At 51.0% G+C, this 21,791-nt stretch overlaps 1 protein-coding gene across 2 annotated transcripts in view; it reads left to right on the forward strand.

Moving 5' to 3' along the window:
* TBC1D22A (TBC1 domain family member 22A) overlaps positions 1 to 21,791 on the forward strand; it is a 257,407-nt gene that overhangs the window by 108,308 nt on the left and 127,308 nt on the right. For both annotated transcript variants that reach the window (XM_061418890.1, XM_061418891.1), the window contains exon 8: positions 5,863 to 5,977. In XM_061418890.1, coding sequence (XP_061274874.1) covers positions 5,863 to 5,977 — 115 coding nt within the window. The remainder of the gene's footprint in view (positions 1 to 5,862; positions 5,978 to 21,791) is intronic.

The raw sequence follows: 21,791 nt of genomic DNA on the forward strand, positions 1-21,791 counted from the left end.
ACCAAGAGTCGGACAGGACTGAAGTGAACTGTCCACTGTGAAGCTGATGAGACAGCCAGGCTGGCATCGTCGAGGTCACTTCTCTGTCCCTCCCCAGACTTGTCTGTGTCCCCCAACAAGGAGCTCTTCCCTGGATTTTTGGTAAATCATTCTCTTGCTCTTCTCTAGGTTTGTGGCGTGGGTTTGTGTGTGTTTCATCTGTTTTCACTCTTTATTCTTGGTGGGGTTGTGCTCAGCGTGCCCCTTGTCAGCACTCTATTCCAGGGCTCCGGTGCTCAGCCCCAGCCCCTGCACCCACCGCGTGGCTCATCTTCACTGCTGCGTAGTCTTGCCTGTGTCTCCTGTGGTTTATTGATCCAGCTCAGGGTGAAGAAGCACCTGGCTGGTGTTTGTTCTGGTGCTTTCTCTCTCAAATACGTCACACGACTTACTAAATCTCTTTATAGATATATTTTTAGGAAGTGGCATCTTTTTGCATTTTAGTAGCATTGTCTGATTTCTTAATGACAGTATATAGAAATGCAGTTGACCTTTGTAAGTTAATTTTATATCTGGCAAACAGTAATCTTTTATCAATTCTAATGTTCTGTGTGTAGGTGTATTTGAGTTTTTAAAGAAGTTAATCATATGGCTTATGAATCATGATAGCTTCATGTTTTCTTTCTGTTCTATATATCCATGCTTGGTTTTTTTTTTCCTCCGCTGGCCAAGATTTCCACTGCAGTATTGAATATTAGTGTTGAAGGCAGGCACACCCTGGTGTCATTCCAGTTTTGAAGAAGCCTGCGCCGTTGACTTGGGGTGTTTGCTCCCGGTTTTGTAGATGGCTCATGTTAAGGCTGGAGCCTTGCTTTGCTCAGGGTTTTAAAGTCCTCAGTGGCTGCTGAGGTTTTACCGCCTCCTTTCCCACTTGTCGTCTGAGGTGAGAATAGGTCTTTGCTCCTTTATTCTGTTGATACAGTGGATTTTATCAGGCGACTTCCGAGTAGGAAGGAGAGTGTGCGTTCCTGAAGTAAACCCAAATTGGCTAGGACGGATGTTTCACTGCCTCACAGGATTAAGAGTGTCAGCATCTCACGTGCTGAACCGCCCGAGGGGGAAGGCTGGCCGCGCTCTAAAGGGACAGACGCTCTGACCGCGTCCGACTCCTCGGCTGCGCTCCGGCACGCAGCTCCATCTGCCGTGCCGAGCGTGCGGTCTGACGACGGTGACAGCGTGATGTGTCGTCTGAAGGTGTTGTTTCTTTTCTGTACTTCAGTTCTGAGCCTGATGAAACGTGTGTGCTTTGCCAGCCCGTCAAGTGACTTGAGCACAGAACGTGGGACGGAAATCCCCACATCTCAAGGAGGTGAGGGTGGAGTAATTCACCACCCAGTGTGGTGCGGCAGCGGCTTCAGAGCGCGGTGTTATTAACTGGATTGTAAACCTGCATTCGGTGTATATATTATGTGATGGATGGCTGCCGATTAATCTACGTTTTAGATTTGTTATGGACTCTTATTTTTGTCTCATTCATCAGATGTTGTAATTCGTTTGGGGGGAGCATCCCCTCAGTCGTGGTGCGAGCACCTGTGTTATAAATATCTCCTCTTTCTGAGCCCACATGGCTCCTGGATTTCAGGAGATATAAATCCCACAGGTCTTCTCAACACAATCGTATATTTTGTTGTTATTCTCACAGAAATCATCTCCACGGCGCTTGATACGCTGGGAAGTCATGTTGCCGATGCATATGGTTGAATTATGATGCTTTCGCATTTTCGAAATCAGATTTTTTTCCCCCAAGTAATCATGAGCACAGCAACGTTTTCAATTTCAATATATTAAATTTTTTAGAATGCAGAACATCTCAGCTCTCCAAGTGCATGGCGTGTCGGCACCCTGGTCCTGCCGTGGAGGCACGTGAAGGTGGTAATATGTTTGCAGAGTCAGGACAGAAGGAGCTTCCCCACGGGGCCCTCTCGAGCTGCTCCCCGGGGCCCTCTGTGGAGGAACGCTGGGCTTTCGGGGAAAACCTGGCCTGTGCTCAGGTTCCGGAGGCTGGGAATGCCCGGTGCCTTCTCACGTTTTCAGTGCAAGTGGTGCTGGTGGTAAGAGTAGCAAGTGTTTTCATGATTGTTGACGAGGGTCAGTTGGTCTGTAGAGAAGGTACTTGGGGAAGAGTTTGAAGTCTGAACTGCATTTAATGAATTCCTCCTCTCTAACGAAGGTAGACCTCAGGGAATGTCAACAGACCTTTAATAGCAAATATTACCCAGTAAACATTCATCGCTAGGGCCATCTTGTATCATTCCGTGTTCTCATTAAACACGTGCACACACGGAGGGCACGCTTCCTTCACTGGCAAACAGCACTGCTGCTCACGCCCACAGCGCACCGGCTTAGGCGCGAGCTCGCGTCCCGTGTCCGCCCTTCCACGTCTGCTCTTTCCTAAGCTGCCCCGCGTCTACTGACGGCCTCGTGCAAGTCGAGTGCACTGTCCTCACCCTTCCTGTGACAGCTCTTAGTGAAATGCCTGGGTTTTGACACACGGAGCCGTGGGGACTGTGGCCCCTGCAGAAATGCCCGTGGCTGCCTGCTGGGCACGCGATGACCTTGCTGGGCTTCGTTGGCGCGTGTGTGAGCCTGGGGCCCTGATGCCACTGGAGAATCAGCCTGTGGGGCGCTGACTTTGTCCCCGTCACAGGTGGACTCGGGGAGGGTGGCCAGGGGCAGGGCCGTCTGTGGGGACGCTGGACTGTGCAGGGGACACTGAGCTGCTGAGGCCACCTGGTTCCCGCCCCGGGACACCTCTCCTTTCTGGCCTTTAGGCACCTTGTGGGAAGCCAGCCCCATACCCCAGGCTGGCTGGCCCTCGCCCTGGGGCCCCTGTGGCCCCAGAGCTGCCCCCATGAGCCACTGTCCACTGGACCTGGGATGCCAAGCTGACTGTGAGGTGCCCCTTGGAGTGGGGGGCAGGGCTCTCGCTGCTCTGTGGATCCTGCACGCCCCAGCCCAGCCGGCACTCTCCCTCAGCCCCCCTCAGCTGCAGGCAGGTCAGGACTCAGGGCTCCCCTCTGACCTTCCGGATTCTCGCTCCCCGCCATCACCAGGCACGCTGTCTGTGTGGACACCTTCCCTGCTTCATTACACTCAGTGCAACTTCCCTGGGAGTCCAGACGAGGCTGATCTGTCCATCAGCTTCTGTCCGCCCTCAGCCAGATGCTGCTTCATGTTCTGGGCAGTGGGTGATCCCACAGTGGGGCTGGAGGGAGTGAGGGGACCAGGGCATGCGCCTGCAAGGGCAGGTGGGGGGCCTGGGACCGCGGGTGGCTTGGTTGGGGTGGATCCAGCTGTGGGCCCCTGGTGTCCCCAGCGTGCAGGACAGTCACTGCCAAGAGAGAGGCTGCAGGACGTTTAAGCAAGTGGTTCACCTTTCCTTTCTGTCTCCCTCTTCCGCTCTGAGATGTGTAAATCATGGGAGTCTTTCTTATTCTCTAAATTAATAGCTGTTGTTATAGGGAAATAATATGCAAGACGATGAGAGGCTGTGGGTGCGGCCTCCCGGCTCTGATTACCTGGGGAGGTAGGGGTGCTGCCTGGATAGGTGTCAGGTCAAGGGCACGCGAGCACCAGAGCTGCTGGGGATGTTGTTTATGGCGTGGAAGCTGGCGAGGGTTCCGGGCAGCTGTCGGGCCTGTGTGGAGTTGGGGCAGGCGGGCCTGGAGTCAGGGCTTCGAGGAGGATGTGCACACCCGTCCCCTCCACCAGGCACGCTGGTGCTGAGGGGCAGACCCGCGGGCTTTGCCTGGCTCCTCGGCAGGTTCTGTCCACGCCCCTGCTCGACTGGTGGCCGGGAAGGAGGGAGACCTGTGCAGGGCGAGACAGAAGGTCCCCCATGCGGGGGGCTAGGCCGTCTTGCCAAGACTGTGGGCCCTGATTCTCAGCCACGCATGGCTCCGTCTGCCTCTGTTCGCTTTGGAAGGCTCCTCTCTCCTACTGCCGTCCGAGCAGCTTGTCATCAGCATCACAGCCCGTCGCCTCCTCGCTGGTCTCTGTCCACCAGATGCCCCTGGAGCCGATCCCTGCTCCCAGTCTGTCTCCCATCATGGACTCGGAGGGAGGGGCCTTGAGGTCCCGGCTAGTGGGCCTTGCAGGTCTGGAGCGTCACCGCTTGATGGAGAAGCAGGATTCGGACAGTGGTCCAGCGACCAGGAGGCGCCTCCAGGTGTCGTCGGTCCAGAGGGACCCGGGACGGGAAGGCCCAGGGACACTGTCGGCCGGGGCCTCACAAGCAGGAAGCCGTCGGCCCTCCCCAGCGGGTGGGAAGGGGGCAGATGGCGGCCCAGCCACCCAGCGGTGCGGCTCGAGCTGGACGCCAGGGCCGGGACCAGCACAGAGGAGGTGGCAGCCTGGTGGGCCCAGTGCAGCTGGGATTTGGGAGCTGGCGGCAGAGGGTCAGAGCCAGGGCAGCCAGGGCGCGGTGTTGGGGGGGGGGCCTGGAGCCAGGAGCCTGGAGCCTGGAGCCGGGGAGGCCGTGAAGCCGCGTGTGCGTGCGTGTGTGCATGCGTGTGCGTGGGTGACGACGCGGTGGGGCCCTGGTGAGACGCCTCCTGAATGCAGGTGGAGGATGGTGGGGGGCGTGAGGAGGGGAGGCAGGATGGACTGGGTGTGAGTGGCGAGGAGAGAGGAGCTGAGACGGCGCCAGGGTGGCGGGTCCTCGGACGGCGGCGGGAGCCGGGCTGACGGGGACGCCTGCATCCAAGGGCCGGGAGCGTCCTGCGGTTTAAGGGGGCGTCTGTTGCATCATTGTGTGTGGAGTCTAAGAAGTGACGCAGATGAATCCATACATAGAAAAGAAACATCAGACGTGGGACACAGACCTATGGGGACCGAAGGGGGGAGTTAAGGGAGTGATGCGTGAGGAGTGTGCGGTTAAGAGGTGCAGACTCCTGCATGTCAAATAGGTGAGCAACAAGGATTTACTGTTCAGCAGTCGACTGTGTGCAGCATTTTGTAATAAACTGTAATAGGAAATAACCTGAAAAAAATCTATTAAAAAATCGACCACGTTCAGAGACACGAAGGATAAATCGGTGTTTGCCAGAGGAGGCTGGGACGTGAAATGGGTGAAGGGCGTCAGAATAGAATAGACAAGTGGCAGGGCTGTTGCGCAGCCCGGCGACCACAGTGGACACATTTACCACCTCTCTGAACGTCGTTAAGAAAATCAGTCTTGGAAGTCCTCGTCACAAGAAAAGAAGTCCTACGGCTGTGTGTGGTGGTGGGTGTTAACCAGACTTACTGCGCCGGTCACCTCGGAATATAGGATTTACAGATATTCAGTCGTTATGCTGACAGCTGGAGCGAATATGCTGTTACCTGTCAGTTGTGAAAAAGCATCTGGTGAGGGAAGCTTAGGGCGTCGGCCATCCCCTCCCTCCCACCTGTCCCTCTGCCCATTCATGCCCATTCACGTGGGCAGCCAGCTGCTGACCTCCCCCTGCCCACCTGCCCACCCGTCCATTCCTCTGTCTGCCCCCCCCCCCCGCTTCCTGAACTGCCAGGCCAGGTGCCGCTGCGCCTGCTGGCTGAGTCCAGGGCAGCCACACGCAGCGGTTACCCGCGGGGCTGGGAGGCCAGAGAGTGAGTGTCTCTTGTAGGACCAGCTTGTGTGGTGGGACTGAGCCCAGGGCTCCAGGACGTTCTTCCTTGCTGCTTGTGAGTCTATTAAAAAAAATCAAGATAACTGGAATTTAAAACAGTTGTATTTTATATTAGAGACTGAAAAGTATCGGTAACGTGTGTCCTAAGGATGCACACACTTAAAAAGTTTCTGATGTGTTTGCTTTCTGCTCCACCAGCTGTTCACTTTTCTTTCAGATTTTTGAAAGGATACTGTTCATATGGGCCATACGTCATCCTGCCAGCGGATATGTTCAGGGGATAAATGACCTTGTCACTCCCTTCTTTGTAGTCTTCATCTGCGAGTACATAGGTAAGATCACAGCATGCACGCTGCTTTCTTCTCACAGACATTAAACGTGGACTTCAGTGGCCTGACCATGTTGCTCTGCATAATTACACCCGTGCTGAAAATTGCTGTTAATTGTAATGTTATTAATGACGGCCATTAATAATATTGGAGAACAATAGTTTTATCACTGATGCCCGCTTTGAAAAAGTCCTTAAATCCACATGCTCAACCACTGAAGACATTGAGATGTGTTTATTATTATTAATATCTTCTTTTAAATAATAAATGAGGAGAAATGTAATATATTCGAGGAGCGTGGTTTTGTGTTAATGGCCACAGAGCACTGGCTTTAATGATTTGGATTTAAATGGCTAAGGTTAAGGTGATAGGCTATTAGTTGGATGTTTTGCTTATAAGCTAAAAACCGAATCCTCTTTGATTGCATTTGTGCAGCATTTATCACTGGTTTGCCTTTGATATACTAGTAGCATTTAATTTTATGGGAATATTAATTACATGCAAAATAATTGGTTTAATGGGCTTTAGGTTGGGTTATACTGTCTCTGAGTATTGCATATTTTTTCTTCCATTTATGTTGCAGCAGGTAGCCAACTGTAGCATAACTTTGCCTGGTTTATGTTTCAAGTTTAAAAACCGTTCTGACGATATGTGTGTGAGATCTACTTTTTAATTCATCTGTGGACAGAAATGAAACACCACAGGACGGGTTTACTCTTGAGCGGTAGCGTTTTGTTTAAAACTGGTGTTACTTTGTCTTCACGTGAACCTTCCTGCCTTGGTGTTTGTCATTGTGGTTATTTTTTAGGTTGTGTTTTAGCCATCTCAGTGTTAGGTCCACTTCGGATTCTCGTGTTGCTGTAATCTGAAGAGTGAGGTTGACTTGAGACCAGATGGTCCCCTGACGGCGCCCGCTTCTCATCCATTTTGTGGTCCATTTTGTGGCCACCCCTCTCCCATCGCTTGGAGTCTCATGGGAGCCTCTCCGTTGCTAAGCAACCAGTGATCCCGGGCTGCTCCCCCATCATCTGTTCAGCAGGGAGAGGCCGCTCCGAGCCTGCCTGCCTCTCTGTTTCTCGCTTCCTCGTTTGACAGATAATGAAAGTGTTCTTAATGATCCTAGAACAGTAGGAGCTCTGTCAGTAGACTTCAGAGCTGTTAATTGAAAGAAGAAGTTCAACTGAGATGTGATTAGAGAATTGATATTCCATGTTAAATAGACCATTTAATTAATGTGGTAAATAAGTTTGTCCTAACGAGTCTAGCACCAATGTAGGTTGTAAGACCCAAGCGATCCTTGGTGCGTTTGTCTGAATCATCAGCAGGCTGGGATGAAGGGACATGACCGCGATGTTAATTGTCCAGAAGAGAGAAAAGCTGGAGAGAACACTTTGTGTTCAAGTGTTGCCTTCAGGTAAACTCAGAGACTCTTCATTCCGTGAGCACACACAGTCGTGCGCACACACACACATATGCACACACACAGGCGCACACACAGGCCCCCTGGGGCTGCCGGCAGTCAGGTCTCTTCCGGCTCCTCACCCTGCTGTCCCGCTGTTGAAGGACACACGCAGGTGCAGTAGCGCCAGCCCCCGCCTCTGCAAGCATGTGTGGAACAAATCCTCAGCTCCTTGGAAGAAAAGCTATGACCAATCTAGACAGCATGTTAAAAAGCAGAGACCTTACTTTGCCAGCAAAGGTTTGATTAGACAATCAAAGCTATGGTTTTTCCAGTAGTCATGTATGGATGTGAGAGTTGGACTGTGAAGAAAGCTGAGTGCAGAAGAATGGATGCTTTTAGAACTGTGGTGTTGAAGACTCTTGAAAGTCCTTTGGACTGCAGGGAGATCCAACCATTCTGTCCTAAAGGAGATCAGTCCTGAATATCCATTGGAAGGACTGATGCTGAAGCTGAAACTTAGTACTTTGGCCATCTGATGGGAAGAACTGACTTACTAGAAAGGACCCTGATGCTGGGAGAGACTGAAGGCTGGAGGAGAAGGGGACGACAGAGAAATGAGATGGTTGGATGGCATCACTGACTCCATGGACATGAGTTTGAGTAAACTCTGGGAGTTGGTGATGCACAGGGAGGCCTGGCGTGCTGCAGTCCACGGGGTCGCAAACAGTCGGACACGACTGAGCGACTGAACTGAACTAAACTTTGGGATGGAGCCCCTGGTCACGGTTGGGCCCTGGAGGTGTCTGTCACCCCCGAGGGGTGTCTGAGGACGAGAGTCAGGAGAGCTCTGGGGACCTTGGTGGCGGGGGTGGGTGTGCGGGTGGTCCAGATCCAGAGGCTGGAGAAGGCCGCTGAAGCCAGCGGGGGGGAAGCCCGAGTGGCTTGTCGCTCCAGGAAGGTGTCACGTGCTGGGAGAAGACAGTGGAGGAGGGCTCAGTGCAGGGGAGCTGGCCGCTTCTCGGGGCTGTGGGCTGGGCAGCAGGGCTGGGTCCTGTGCTTTCCTCTCCAGGCTCCACTGAGCCCAGGGGTCCCGAAGTCTGGGTTTGGCTGGGGGGAAGGAGGCCTCTGTGGCCTTACGCAGCCGCGTTTCGCTCTGTCCTCTGCGGGGGCCAGATGCTGCTCTCCCGACACCCCTCGGAGGTGTCTGTGCCTCTGCACTCCCACCAGGCCAGCCTGGGGACGGGGCGCAGGCCCACGGCAGTGCCGGGTGGGAACAGCTGTCTGCGGGGAGCTCCTCTGAGTCTTCGCTGTGTGTTTTATTTATGTAGTTCAGAACATGTTACATAGAAAATTCTGTTTCGCGCCTCTTCCCGTTTAACCTTAGAACATGAGCTTGTCCCTGTAACATTAGCTTGTTCCTGTATTATTAAGAGATCTTGGTAAAGATCGTTTCCACCTCCTGCACAGAATATCCTGTTGAGATAATGTGGCATGATTCATGAAACCCTGCTAGTGTTGTTGGAGTTTTTAAGTTCTTTTCCCCCTAGGCATGGTGCAGTTTTTAAGTATTTTTCAAACAGGGGCTGTCATATTCATTTTAGCAGTGTTAAATCCTATTTAAGATTAAGAACCATTATTCCGTCACCTTGAATCCCACAATTTAAGTAGAGAGGTATATTTTAGTTGAACTAAGTGGTTTCAGCAGAGCAAAACACGAAGCAGCATTCCCACAACCCCACGCCTTTGTCCTGCGTGCTCCTTAAATTTAGAAGCTGCCCTGACCAGCTCGTGTGGACTCGCTGTGGACCAAGTCCTCAGGGTGCCTGGGAGTGGGTCGGCACGTAGGAGGAGCGTTTCACAGCTGATTTTCATCACCAGCATGTGTAAGCTCTGATGGGTTTGATATGGCATTTTCTGGTAAAATAAATCACTCTTGAAAGCTAATACGGAAAGTGGCTGAAATGACAGTGTGTTTCCTTAGGAACATCATGGATACTTTTTTACTGTTGTTGTTGTTTCTCAGTCAGTAAGTCACGTCTGACCCTTTGTGACCCCATGGACTGTAGCACACCAGGCTTCCCTCTCCTTCACTGGAGTTTGCTCAGATCCATGTCCTTTGAGTCAGTGATGCTTGTCTAACCGTCTCATCCACCGCTGCCCACTTCTCCTCCTGCCTTCAGTCTTTCCCAGCATCAGGGTCTTTTCCAATGAATTGGCTCTTCGCATCAGGTGGCCAAAGTATTGGAGCTTCAGCTTCAGTCCTTCCAGTGAATATTCGGGGTTGATTTCCTCTCGGATTGACTGGTCCTATCTCCTTGCCGTCCAAGGGACTCTCAAGAGCCTTCTCCAGCACCACAGTTTGAAAGCATCGATTCTTTATTTTTGCGTTACTGTTTATAAGTCAGCATCTCAAAAGTACAGGTTGTTTTCGAGCAGGTTACTTTTGCCCAGAGAAGACGCTTTAGCATGCATTTCCTGGATACCGGAGCGCACTGGGAGTGGATTTAGTGTGGGGTCAGCAAGAGGAGTAAGTCCCCAAACCTGGCTGGGACACAGAGGAGGAGCGCTGAGCGGGTGGGGTCTGCTGTCAGCTGAACAGCTGTGCGGCCATCTTTCTTCCGCCTTGTCCACGGTCGGTGTGAACCGGCTCTGAGTGACAGTGAGGGTGAGCTGTCGCCGTTTCTTATTGATAAATTACGGTCTTAGAAGCAGTTGTCTACACTTTCTTTGTTTGCGTTTATGTCTTTCCTAATTGCACCTCGTTTTCCCGTGTCTTATATGAACCAAGGCTGCTGCTAAATGCCTCTTTCACTGGCTTCCTTTAGTGTTCCTCACCTAACACACTTCTGCAGTTCACAGCTCATCTCAGAAACATTTTAAAGGTAGAAACGAGAGCATCTGAGTTCAGGACGTTTCCTGTGGCAGTTCTGTTCTGTGTGAGGGAGTGGAGAACAGAGGACCCTGGAAATGCCAGTGGCTCAGAACCAGAGGGAGGGGCTGCTGGTTTTGCAGCCCCCTGAGGTGACAGTCAGGTGCGCTGTGCTTTCATAGCCCATAACTTGTATGTAGTCAGATTTTCTGTTTAAAAACATCTTGGTGACGATCAAAGTAATGGACTTATACTAAAAATTAAAAAATCAGAAAACTCATTAACATTAGCTCCTTGTCTCAGAAGCTTTCATTGGGACATTTTACTAATTTCCTTCTGGTCTTTTTGCCAATGTACTTTTTGCATTGCAGCAATTATATTATGCATGCACATTTTAGTACTGCTTTTTGTTTTAATTTCTAAGCATTTCCCAGAGTCATTAAGCTTTTTTAAAAAATGTCTTTCTAGAACATAGTGACATACTCCTTCCAATAATGTGTAGGAAACGCAGACAGAAGATCAACAAAGGAGCAGAAAGAAAACTGAGCACCTGGAAATCACTGGCTCTCAGAGAGGTCTGCAGAGCCCCCATCGTGGCAGGATCCCATCTTCCCAAGTGCATGCACAGCGCTCTCCAGCGTAGACCATATGCTAGGCCATAAAGCAAGCATCAGTGCATTTGAAAGGGTAGAAATCATATAAATTGTGCTCTGATCATACAGACATTAAGTTAGATATCAGTTACAGAAGAAAATGTGACAAATATGTGAAAATTTTAGAATACAGTTATAAAGAAACAATGAGTCAAAGAAGAAGTCACAGCATACGGAGACTTAGGGGAGGCAGCTAAAGCACTGCTCCAAGAGGTATTCACATTAAAGAGAGCATCTCAAGGTATTAACTTGAGTTTTCAATTTCAGAAACTAGGAGAAGAAGAGCAAATTAAAGGCAAAACAAACAGAAGGTGGGAAATAAAGGCTAGAACAGAAATAAATGAAGTAGGGAATAGAAAAGCCATAGAGAAAACGCAACAAAACCAAAGCTGGTTCTTCAAAGAGGGCAACAAAACGCTGGTCAACCTTTGGCTAGATTGACCTGGAAAAAAGGGAAGAAGGCTCAGATCACTAAAGTTATGAGTGGTTTCAAAAATAAATGGCATTAAGGAAATGCTGTGAATAACTCTCTAAATTAAATTAGGATGTAGATGAAATGGAGATGCTCCTAGAAAGGCACGGATTTCCACAACTGACTGTTTGGTTAATGTTGTATAAATTTGGCTAGGCTGTGGTGCCCACTTATTTGGTCAAACACCAGTCTGGATGCTGCTGTGAAGGTATATTTTGATGTGGTTAACATATACATTAGTCGTCTTTGAATAAAGCAAATTACCCTGCATAATGTGGGGGTGGGCCTCATGTAGTGAATTGAAGGCCTTAAGAGCAAAGATGGAAATTTCCTGAAGAAGAAGAAGAGGAAGAAATTCTCCTTACAACATAGGAATCCTGCCCGAGTTTCTAGCTTGCTGACCTGGTCTACAAATTTCAGACTTGCCAGTCCTCATAATTGTGTAAAGCTATTTCTTAAAATAAGTTTCTGTGTCTCAGTATAATATAATGTTTATTATAATTTATTTATCAATATTTATATAGATGTATAAATATAAGAGCAATGTACGTAAGAGATTAAAGGAGTAATTTAAAAAATCCCCACAAAGAAGAGCCTTGGATTAGCTGACTTCATTGGTGAATTCTGACAAATATTTAACAAAGAATTAGCATCACTTCTTCACATACTGTTACAAAAAGAGGAGAGAGGAAATACCTTTCAGTTCATTCTCCTAGGCCATTATTATCCTGATACCAGAACGAGACAAAGATCACAAAGAAGGAGCACATGTAACAAGCCTCAGTGAAACACTGAGGAACGGAATGCAGCAGACATGCAAAGGGGTCATGCATCAGACAGACGGGGTTCATCTCGGGACTCAAGGCTGGTTCAACGTGGGGAACGCAGTCAGTGTGACACTCTGTCCTAACAGAATAAAGGACAGAGCAACACAGTCATCTCAGTTGATCCAGAAAAAGCATTTGACGTAATCCAACACCATCCTGATAAAAAGCACTCAAAACACTGAGGCCAGAGGAGCGACCTCTCTGACAAAGAGTGCGTGAAGACCCCACGGTTACTCATGCTTAACATGGAAGACTGAGCGTTTTCCTCTTAGGCTCAGGAGCAAGACACGGACGTCTGTGTTCTCCACTGGTATTCAAGCCCGTCCTGGTTGACAGAGTTAGCAAAAAAAAAGGAAGCGGAGGCACTGAGAGTGGGAATGAAGAAGTGAAACTCTCTCCCACTGCAGATGACATCTTCTGTATATAGGAAATCCAAAAGAATCCGTTAAAAAATTATGAAAGCCAGTAAACAAGCCCAGCAAGGTTGTCAGATAAAGATCAAGACAGAAACACCAGTTGTATTTCTCCACACTTGCAATGGACCATCAAAAAAAGAAAGTATGAAAACAATTCCATTTATGATACTGTCGAAATGAATAAAATGACATAAATTTAGCAAAAAAATACAATATTTATTCTAAGAACTACAAAACACTGTGGAAAGATGTTAAAGAAGGTTTACATAAATGGAACAAGGATATCAAACCAGTCCATCCTAAAGTCAAACCTGAATATTCATCAGAAGGACTGATGCTGAAGCTGAAGCTCCAACACTTGGGCCACCAATGCGAAGAGCCTACTCATTGGAAAAGACCCTAATACTTGGAAAGATCGAGGGCAGGAGAAGAGGGTGACAGAGGATGAGATGTTTGGATGGCATCTCTGACTCAATGGACATGAATTTGAGCAAACTCCAGGAGATGGTGAAGGACAGAGAAGCCTGGCGTGCTGCAGTCCATGGGGTCGCAAAGAGTGGGATGTGACTTAGCCACTGAACAACAACAAATAGATGGAAGGACCTCTCTTGTGGTGGATTGGAGGACTTGGTGGTATTAAGACGGCAGATCTCCCCAAACTGATCTAAAGATTCAGTGTACTCCCTATTAGAACTGTAGCAGAAATTGACAAGTTTATCTTTAAATTCATATTTAAATTCAAGAGACCCAGAATAGCCAAAACAATCTTGAAACAGAATGAAGTTGGAGGATTCACATTTCCTGATATCAAAATTTACTGCCAAACTACAGTAATCAGGAAAGTGTCATTCTGGCTTGTGGATGGACATGGCCATCAGTAGAACAGAATTGAGAGTCTAGAAATAAATCTTCATTTTTATGGGCAGTTGATCTTTGCTAGTGATGCCAGGGCAGCTCAGTGGAGAAATGGTCTTTTTCAACATTTGGTGCTGGGGCAGTGAGATTGTTGTACAGTTGGTAAGTCGTGTCTGACTCTTTGCAACTCCATAGAGTGCAGCCCTCCAGGCTCCTCTGTCCATGGGATTTTCCAGGCAAGAACACTGGGGTGGGTTGCCGTGCCCTCCTCCAGGGGATCTTCCCAACCCAGGGATCAAACGCAAGTCTCCTGCATCGGCAGGTGAGTTCTTTACCACAAGTCACCAGGGAAGCCCGGAACAATTAGATATTGACATGCAAAGTTCCATCCCTGCCTCTCACCATACATAAAAATAAAATGAGTCATGAACCTAAATGTAGGAGCTGAAACTATTAAAGTCTCACAATGAAGCCCAGTAGTAAGTCTTCATGGCCTTGGATTACGCCATGGCTTCTTAGATGTGACGCCAAGAGCAAAAATGCCCAAAAAACAACAGGTGAACTGGACTACGTGGACATGAAAACTTCGTGCTGTAGACGATACTCTCAAGGGAGGAGACCTTTGCAGAATGGGAGAAATTACAAAGAACTGTTCTAAATCAGTAAGACAATCTGATTTTAACAAAGGGGCCAAGTATTTGAGTAGACATTTCTGCAAAGTAATGGCCAATGAGCATGACAAGGTACTGGACATCATTAATCTTTAAGGAATGCAAACCGGCAAAGTCACACCCCCTAGGATGCTGGAAATCAGAGGAACAGGAGCAAATGTCAGCAAGGATGTGGAGGAATCTGAAACCCCATGTGTTGCTGGGGGCCTGTCCAGCTGGCCCAGCAACTTTGGCCGACAGCCGGGCACTTCAGCAGAGGGGTAAGCCTAGCGTTACTGTGCGACCTGGCCGAAGCCTGCTGCGAGTGTTCCCGGGAGCGTTGTTCGTCGCAGCCCGCAAAGCCCAAAGCCCGGCCCGAGTGCCCGGCAGCTGGTGCAGCTGTAAATGAAGGGTGGTCTGCCCGCGCAGGGGAGTATTGCTCCGCAGTGAAGGGGAGCGGCAGGCTGAGACGCTGTGAAGCGGAGGGCCCTTGGAAACGTGAGGCCACATAGTGTGCGATCCACTCGTGGGAAGTGTCCAGGGTCGGCAGGTAGGCGGGGACAGAAGGTGGCTGAGAACAGACCTCTGCCTGTGGCTTGGGAACAGAGCTGGGGGCGCGTGGGGGTTGACCTGCGGGTGTGGGGTGTCTTTTAGGAGGGACCCCATGTCCTGAAATCAGGCTCCAGTGACTGTCTGCACACTCAGTGCCTGTGCTGAAAACCGCTTTCCCTGGCTGAACGGCGTGGTGTGTGAGCTGTACCTCAGCAAAGTGAAAGTGTCAGTCGCTCGGTCGTGTCCGACTCTTTGCGATCTTGTGGACTGCAGCCCACCAGGCTCCTCTGTCCGTGGGATTTTCCAGCTTAAGGATACTGGAGTGGGTGGCTATTTCCGTCTTCACGGGATCTTCCTGACCCCGGGATCGAACCCTGGTCTCCTGCACTGCAGGCAGGTTCTTCAATGCCTGAGCCACCAGGAAGCCCAGGAAGCCCCTCAGGACGGCTGTTGTGGAGACGGCAGAGGCCTGTCTTCATCCCCCTGGCTGGTATGCTACGGACCACAGGCCGGGGCGCTTAGAGGAGCGGGGTTTGTCTCTCAGAGTTCTGGCGGCTTGCAGGCTGGGCGTCTGTGGTTGGAGTGGCATGGTCTCATTCTGGGGGCCTCTGCCTGGTCCGTAGCCCGCGTCCTTTCGGGGTAGGGGGGCAAGGGGGCTCTGCGGGGTCTCCCGTGTGAGGACACTAGTCCCATTCATGAGGGTCCACCCAGACGACCTCCTCAAGGCCCTGCCTCCTGACCGCATCCTCCTGGGGTGAGGATTTCAGCATGTGCATTTTGAGGGGACCCAGACATCCGGCCCACTGTCTGCTGTGAGCTGCCACCACATCGGGGCAGTTTTCCCTGGATGCAGGTTTGTGCGGTTCCCACTTTTTCACTGTCCTCGACAGCACGCATAGTGTTTCTCGACGTTCTAGACTGCATCTTGGGTTGTTTTCTTGACATGCAGTCTTAGAAGAGGCAGGAGGCGTTACTGGCTCAACCGTGGGTGTTTTTCAGTCTTGATGATGTTTGCCAGGAGGATGTCTGACCGTCTGTCTGCGGCCCCATCAGAGACGCCATCTCGCCCTGGCTGGGGGGTGCCCTGAGCACCGTCTGTGTGCCCCTGCGTGTGTGCCACTCCTTTGTGGATCCGTCCGGGTCTGCCTGTGAGGCTGTTCCAACGGGGTCAGGGCTTTACAACGGTAAAGGACTGGGGGGATCAGCCGAAGGGCCAGGAGCAATTAGACGCTCTCCAGTGTGACGTCTGCATTTGCAGCCTGCGGGAGCCGTACTCAAGAGGCTTAATTGGGAGCTTGGCAAAGACGAGTGTGTGTGTGTGTGTGTGCTAGTGAAACAACGCTGCCTTGTTGCCTGGTGGCTGCAGTCCTCTCCTCTACACACACTGTTGTGCTGAAGCAGGTGTTTAGCCAGCACTCCCTTCTAGAAGACACTGCCAGGGCTGTTTGTTCCCGGTCCCTGAGGCGCACGCTGGCCTGTTTGGAATGCCGCGGAGGTGGAATCAGTTGAGGTGGTTTTGTGGAAACTCGGTCCGCGTGTGCTCACGGAACACGCGTTGGTATCAGTCAGGTCTCTGCTCCCCTTTCCTGCGGAGGAAGACCCTGGTGTCTCTTATGAATCAGGAGGTGAAACCTGCATCCAGTCGTCAGCCACCCAGAAGGAAGGCCTGTCCTCTCTCTGGCCTGTGGGCCTCCTTCTGGACCTTGCTTTCCGTCAGCTTGACCCGGCGTGTCCTCACCTCGCTCCCCGCCCAGACTGTGTGGGTCTGGGGTCTTTCCCTGCATCTCCAGACTGCAGCCCCCGACGTTTGAGGAGCGCACGCTCTCTGTGCCGAGGGGCTGTTGGGCGCGTTAATCTCCTAGGACTTGGGGCTGCAGTGCCCCGGGTCCGTGGGTTCGTCCGTCTTTTTCTCCCTGTGCTTAGATGACAGCCCCCCTTCCTTGGAGCTGCAGCCACTGCCTAGCGTGGGGGGCGTAGGACTGTGGGGTAAAGAAGGGGCTCTCCCCGACCCCTGCCCTAATTCCCCTGAGCTGCGTTTATGATTTAATTAACTCCGCTGTGCGTTTCTTCTCATTTCTAACAGCAGCCTTCGTGACGGAAGCATTACTGCTTTGAATTTAGGAGAGAGGAGATGTGCAGAGGTTAAGCGTCTTGCCAAGGTCCTGGCGTTCTGGGTCCAGACTGTTCTGCTTGGGCATCTAGGCGGCAGCTCTGCCCCCGGACACCTTCCTGAGTTGCCGGCCTGGCTCTGCTTGAAGCCCCGAGCCACCCGATCACGTGACTGTCGTGCCCGCTGCTGGTAGTGAAGTCAAGGATTAATTTCCCCAATTTGTAGCTGTGCTTTGCGACACGCCGCCGAAGCACTTTCGCACGTTCAGATATGATCCCTGAGGCCGAGGTGGTAGAATATTATCCTCGTTAATTGGGACCCTTTGTACAGCCTTTCAAAATCCTTTCACCAGAGAACAAGTTCTATTTCCTTCCCACTGAAGTGCAGTTTCACATCTTTTCCCCCTGATTCATTTCTTTTCTTTTAAATGGTTTCTCTTCATTTCCTGTTTTAAATTGCTGTCCTTGCTGAAGTGGTCCTGGCTCTGGCTAAGAGGAAAAAACTAACAAATTAACAAAAACATTAGTGGGATCCCTTCCCTTTTTACCCTCCTAATATACCATGCCAGGTAATCTGACATCTGGAAACTTCAGCAGTTGAGCACAAGGTCTTTGAAAACGTTTGAATTCATCTAAGTCACAGGAAGTGATATGTAATATGGATGCGAGTTGGACCGTAGACAAGGCTGAGCACCGAAGAACTGACGCTTGTGAACTGTGGTGTTGGAGAAGACTCCTGAGAATCCCTTGGACTGCAAGGAGATCAAACCAATCCATCCAAGGAGATCAGTCCAGAATATTCATTGGAAGGACTGATGGTGAAGCTGAAGCTGCAATACTTTGAGTACCTGATGCCAAGAGCCAACTCATTGGAAAAGACCCTGGTGCTGGGAAAGATTGAAGGCAGGAGGAGAAGGGGGTGGCAGAGGATGAGATGGTTGGAGGGCATCACTGACTCAATGGACATGGGTTTGAGCAAGCTCTAGGAGAGTGAAGGGTGGGGAGCCTGGCATGCTGCAGTCCATGATGCTGCAAAGAGTTGGACACGACTGAGCAAATGAACAACGTAGCAAGTCTTGGAAGGCCGACTGGGAGGGTGGCTGGTCCTCCGAGCTCGCAGTGGCGGTGGTCACACCTGTGAGGTGGTCACGCCTGTGAGGTGGTCACGCCTGTGAGGTGGTCACGCCTGTGAGGTAGTCACACCTGTGAGGTGGTCACGCCTGTGAGGTGGTCACGCCTGTGAGGAGTGGTACCGGCCCTGGATCCTCTCCCCAGAAAGACCCAGCCCCACACTTGGCAGCGCTCCAGAATTTCACGATCCCTGTTTCCTGGGCCTGGGTTCAGAATCCCTGTGTGATAATCAGAGTCCTGCAGAGGAGTGTGGCCTGAATTGAGGGCTTTGCCATTTACCCTTGAAGAGCCTCATCCTTTCTCCCCACAAGCTCTCGCTTTCTTTTCAAATTTTTATCTTTCACTGTTTGAGAATCAGAAATTTGCAGATATTTCTTATATAGCACATACCATTACCCATCTTCATTTTTTTTGGCCTTTTTAAATGTTTCTCTTTTACCGAAGGTTACTGTTAAATTACCAAAACCGTTTTCAGATCATCTTTTGTTTTGTTAACATCATTTTAACAAATCCAGACACACATGTGTCTTTGTGCCCAGGCCGTATGCTTGTTCCCCTGGAAGTACCGTGTGTTACCGGAGCTGTTGGTAGAGCATCAGAGCCTCCTGAAAGGGAGGGGGCTGCTCTCTGCACTGGCTTCTGGCCTGTGAAGGCTGGATGGGGAGCGTCGGTGAGACCCCACCATGCACAGTGCGCTGGCTGAGGGGCGGCCGTAGCAGGGAAGCTGGGGCACCCAGCTCTGCTGTGGGGAGGTCTGTGGCCAAGACCCGAGCTCAGCCCTGCATGTGGGGGCCCAGCGCCCGACACGTGAAGGTTTTGAGTGACCGGGGGTGTGGTCATGAGCACCCCGAGGAGCTTGATTTCAAGGCACAGTCCGACCTGTTCCTGGCTGTTGCATGTTCTACATTACTTTTATTTTACCCACAGACATTTCATTAGAATCTTAAACAATCGCCAGCCTTTGGTTTTGAGAGCCTTGTGATGTATTATTCTCTGATCTGTTGTTTCCTTTGTATTTCCAATTCAGTGTTACACCTTGGGAGACAAGCCCTGCTTTCAGACAGATTCATCGTTAAGGAATGCCTTATTTGATGTTAGGCGGTTTCTTTGCTGACTTACACGTGCAACTGTTTGTGAGTTTTCAGAAAGCGCATGTGCTCCGCTAGTCAAAGTGAAACTGTATTAGTGAGAACAGCTACCACTGTTCACGAGTTCACTGCGTCGGACAGCCCATCGTCACAGCCAACCCTGGAAAACCCGCTTTTCCGATGAGCATGGGGGTGCGAGGCCCCCTATCGAGTGATTGGCGTATCCAGGCCTGCTGACCCAGAACTTTGCTGCTGATCAGAGAAGAGTAAGAGACAGACCGGTTAGGGATTCGGCTGTGGTGTCGGACTCTGTATCTTTGCAGTGCTTTCCCTGAGCGATGCTGATTGAGCGATGCTGGTCTGCGGGGGTTTTTGGTTCCGTTCCCTGCAGTTTAGGTATAAGTGTTGCCATTGCTTCCTGAAGGGAACGGGGAGGTTTCCTTTCCCTTTCTGTGGCCCCGCCCCGCCCCCCACATCCTGAAGCCCCCTGGAGCTGGAAGGAGTGCAGAGTGCGAGCCAGGATGGGGTGGGAAGGCTTGGGCAGCCATGGTGTCAGCGTAGTGGTTTTTTTAAATATTCATGTATTTATTTGGTCGCCTGAGGTCTTGGCTGTGGCTGTGGGACCCTCCTCGTGGCACGCAGGCTGCAGAGTGCGCGGGCTCGGTAGTTGCGCGTGTTGGGTCTAGTCCTTGGCCGGGGATTGAACCGGGCCCCCTGCGTTGGGAGTGTGGAGTCTTAGCCCCTGGACTTCCAGGAAGGCCCGTGTGGTTTTATTCTCCCCTTCTCCTTGCCCTGTGGTGTTTGGAGAGGAGACGCTGGGAGACGGGCAGTCGGGGTGGGTGCCATCGTTTGGTGTTTGGAGAGGAGACGTGGGGGATGGGCAGTCGGGGTGGGTGCCATCGTTTGGTGTTGGAGAGGAGGCGTTGGGGGACGGGCAGTCGGGGTGGGTGCCATCGTTTGGTGTTTGGAGAGGAGACGTTGGGAGACAGGCAGTCTGGGTGGGTGCCATTGTTTGGTGTTGGAGAGGAGACGTTGGGGGACGGGCAGTCGGGGTGGGTGCCATCGTTCGCAGCTACGTGCACGTCCTTTCTCCAGAATCTTTATCTTCTGCCTGAGACGTGTCAGCCCTCCACTCCTCTCTCTGAACCGCTCGTGTCCACTCCGTCTAGCGGGTGACATTTTTTTTCAGCGCCGTTTTCTCCACGAAGCAGCATAGGCCAGGCCCGAGTCCCACCCAGGCCCCTCTGCGTGGCGGGCAGAGGCAGGTGGCTGTCGAAGGCAGTCAGATGGGCACGGCCTTGCGCGGCCCCCTTGCCCGGGGCTTTCTGCAGCCCCTCACAGGCAGCTCGAGGCTCACGGGGGCTTGAAGTCGGGGGTGTGGAGGCCAGGCAGGCAGAGCGGTGAGTACGGACCTTCCCGTCGGGTCAGGACATATGTCGGTCAGCCTCTCGGCTCGGCGGAGAGTCGCTGGATAAAGAACAGAGCGTGAAGCGGGCCTGGGTCATGGCCCTCTTGCGGGAGTGGACCCCAGCCAGCAGGGCAGAAAATTAGCCTTGAGCGTTTACTGACCGACCAAGACTGTACTTCTCCAGCTGGGCCTAAAGCACCATCAGCTTTAAACTCCAAGTAAGAGCAGTTACTGACCGAGAGCTAGACAGACAGACACTCCTCACAGACTCTCTGACTAGAATCAGGGACGGTCTGACATTTGCCAAGGGCTGGGAGTGAGTAGGCGTTCTCAAGACGAATGTTCTACCCGCGCGAGCCCAGCGTTGGGCTTTCCTGGTCAAGCCCAGCAGGGCTCTTTGGGGGCCACAGAAGGAGGTGGGGCTTTACCCAGGCTGCGGGCGTCTCCGGTGGTGTTCTTGGTTTTGAGGACCACTCTGAACCTCCACGAACCCTCAGGGATCAAGTGACCCAACTTTAGCTTCTGAGTTTCCTGTTTGAATATTTTGAACTATGTGTAAGGGTTGAAATTTGATGACTTTTGTTCCACTCTTCAAAGAGCAGGGAGAAAAATCTACTTATTTTGAAAAGTAGAACAAAAACCCCATTCTATCTTGCTGCTACTATATAGGTCCCTTGAATCTTTTTATAAATCTGAGATACATTGTCAGATCATAATGATCTTAATTTCTTTCTGTAGCTTAAAATATTTTGCTCTTGTGTCATCCCAGGTATTATTATATCGTTACTCATCAGTCATTCCTAAATGTGGTTAAAAAAAGGGCTTAGATGATACCAGCATGAAAGAATGGGAGATGGACTCATCGGGAAGAATGTAATAGAGAAATAAGCAGCTCCTTCCGTGAGCTCCTTCAGTTTGCTTATTGTGTTTTCCAAATGATTGCTTATCAAAGATAAGGAGTCTGGAGACATTTTTTTGAACATAGTAGAGAATTTAGGATTGTTTATTTTTCACTCATGATGACGAGAAGAGGAAAGCCGGCAGAGGAGACGCGTCCCCATTATTAGATGAACAGGAGATGGGCACGGGGGGAGGCAGCTCTCTCGAGGCTGATGACGATGGGGACAGTGGTCGTATGAAGATTCTCAGATGGCGCGTCTGCAGCTGCAGGTGTCTCAGATGGATTTCCCGTCTCAGGCATCAGCGACGCACGGCGTCCTTCTAAGGACATGAAGGAAATGTGGCTCCCCCTCCAACTGGTCGTCTGGCAGGAAGGCCTCCAGCACGCCAGACTTTGCGACAAGAATGTGGCGCATCCCCCACTCGCCCGAAAGGGAGGATGTTTGTGGACCCGACTTGGGTATGAACGGATAAATGCTGAAGGC

This window comes from Bos javanicus, chromosome 5 (genome assembly GCF_032452875.1).
Source record: "Bos javanicus breed banteng chromosome 5, ARS-OSU_banteng_1.0, whole genome shotgun sequence".
Lineage (NCBI taxonomy): Eukaryota > Metazoa > Chordata > Mammalia > Artiodactyla > Bovidae > Bos > Bos javanicus.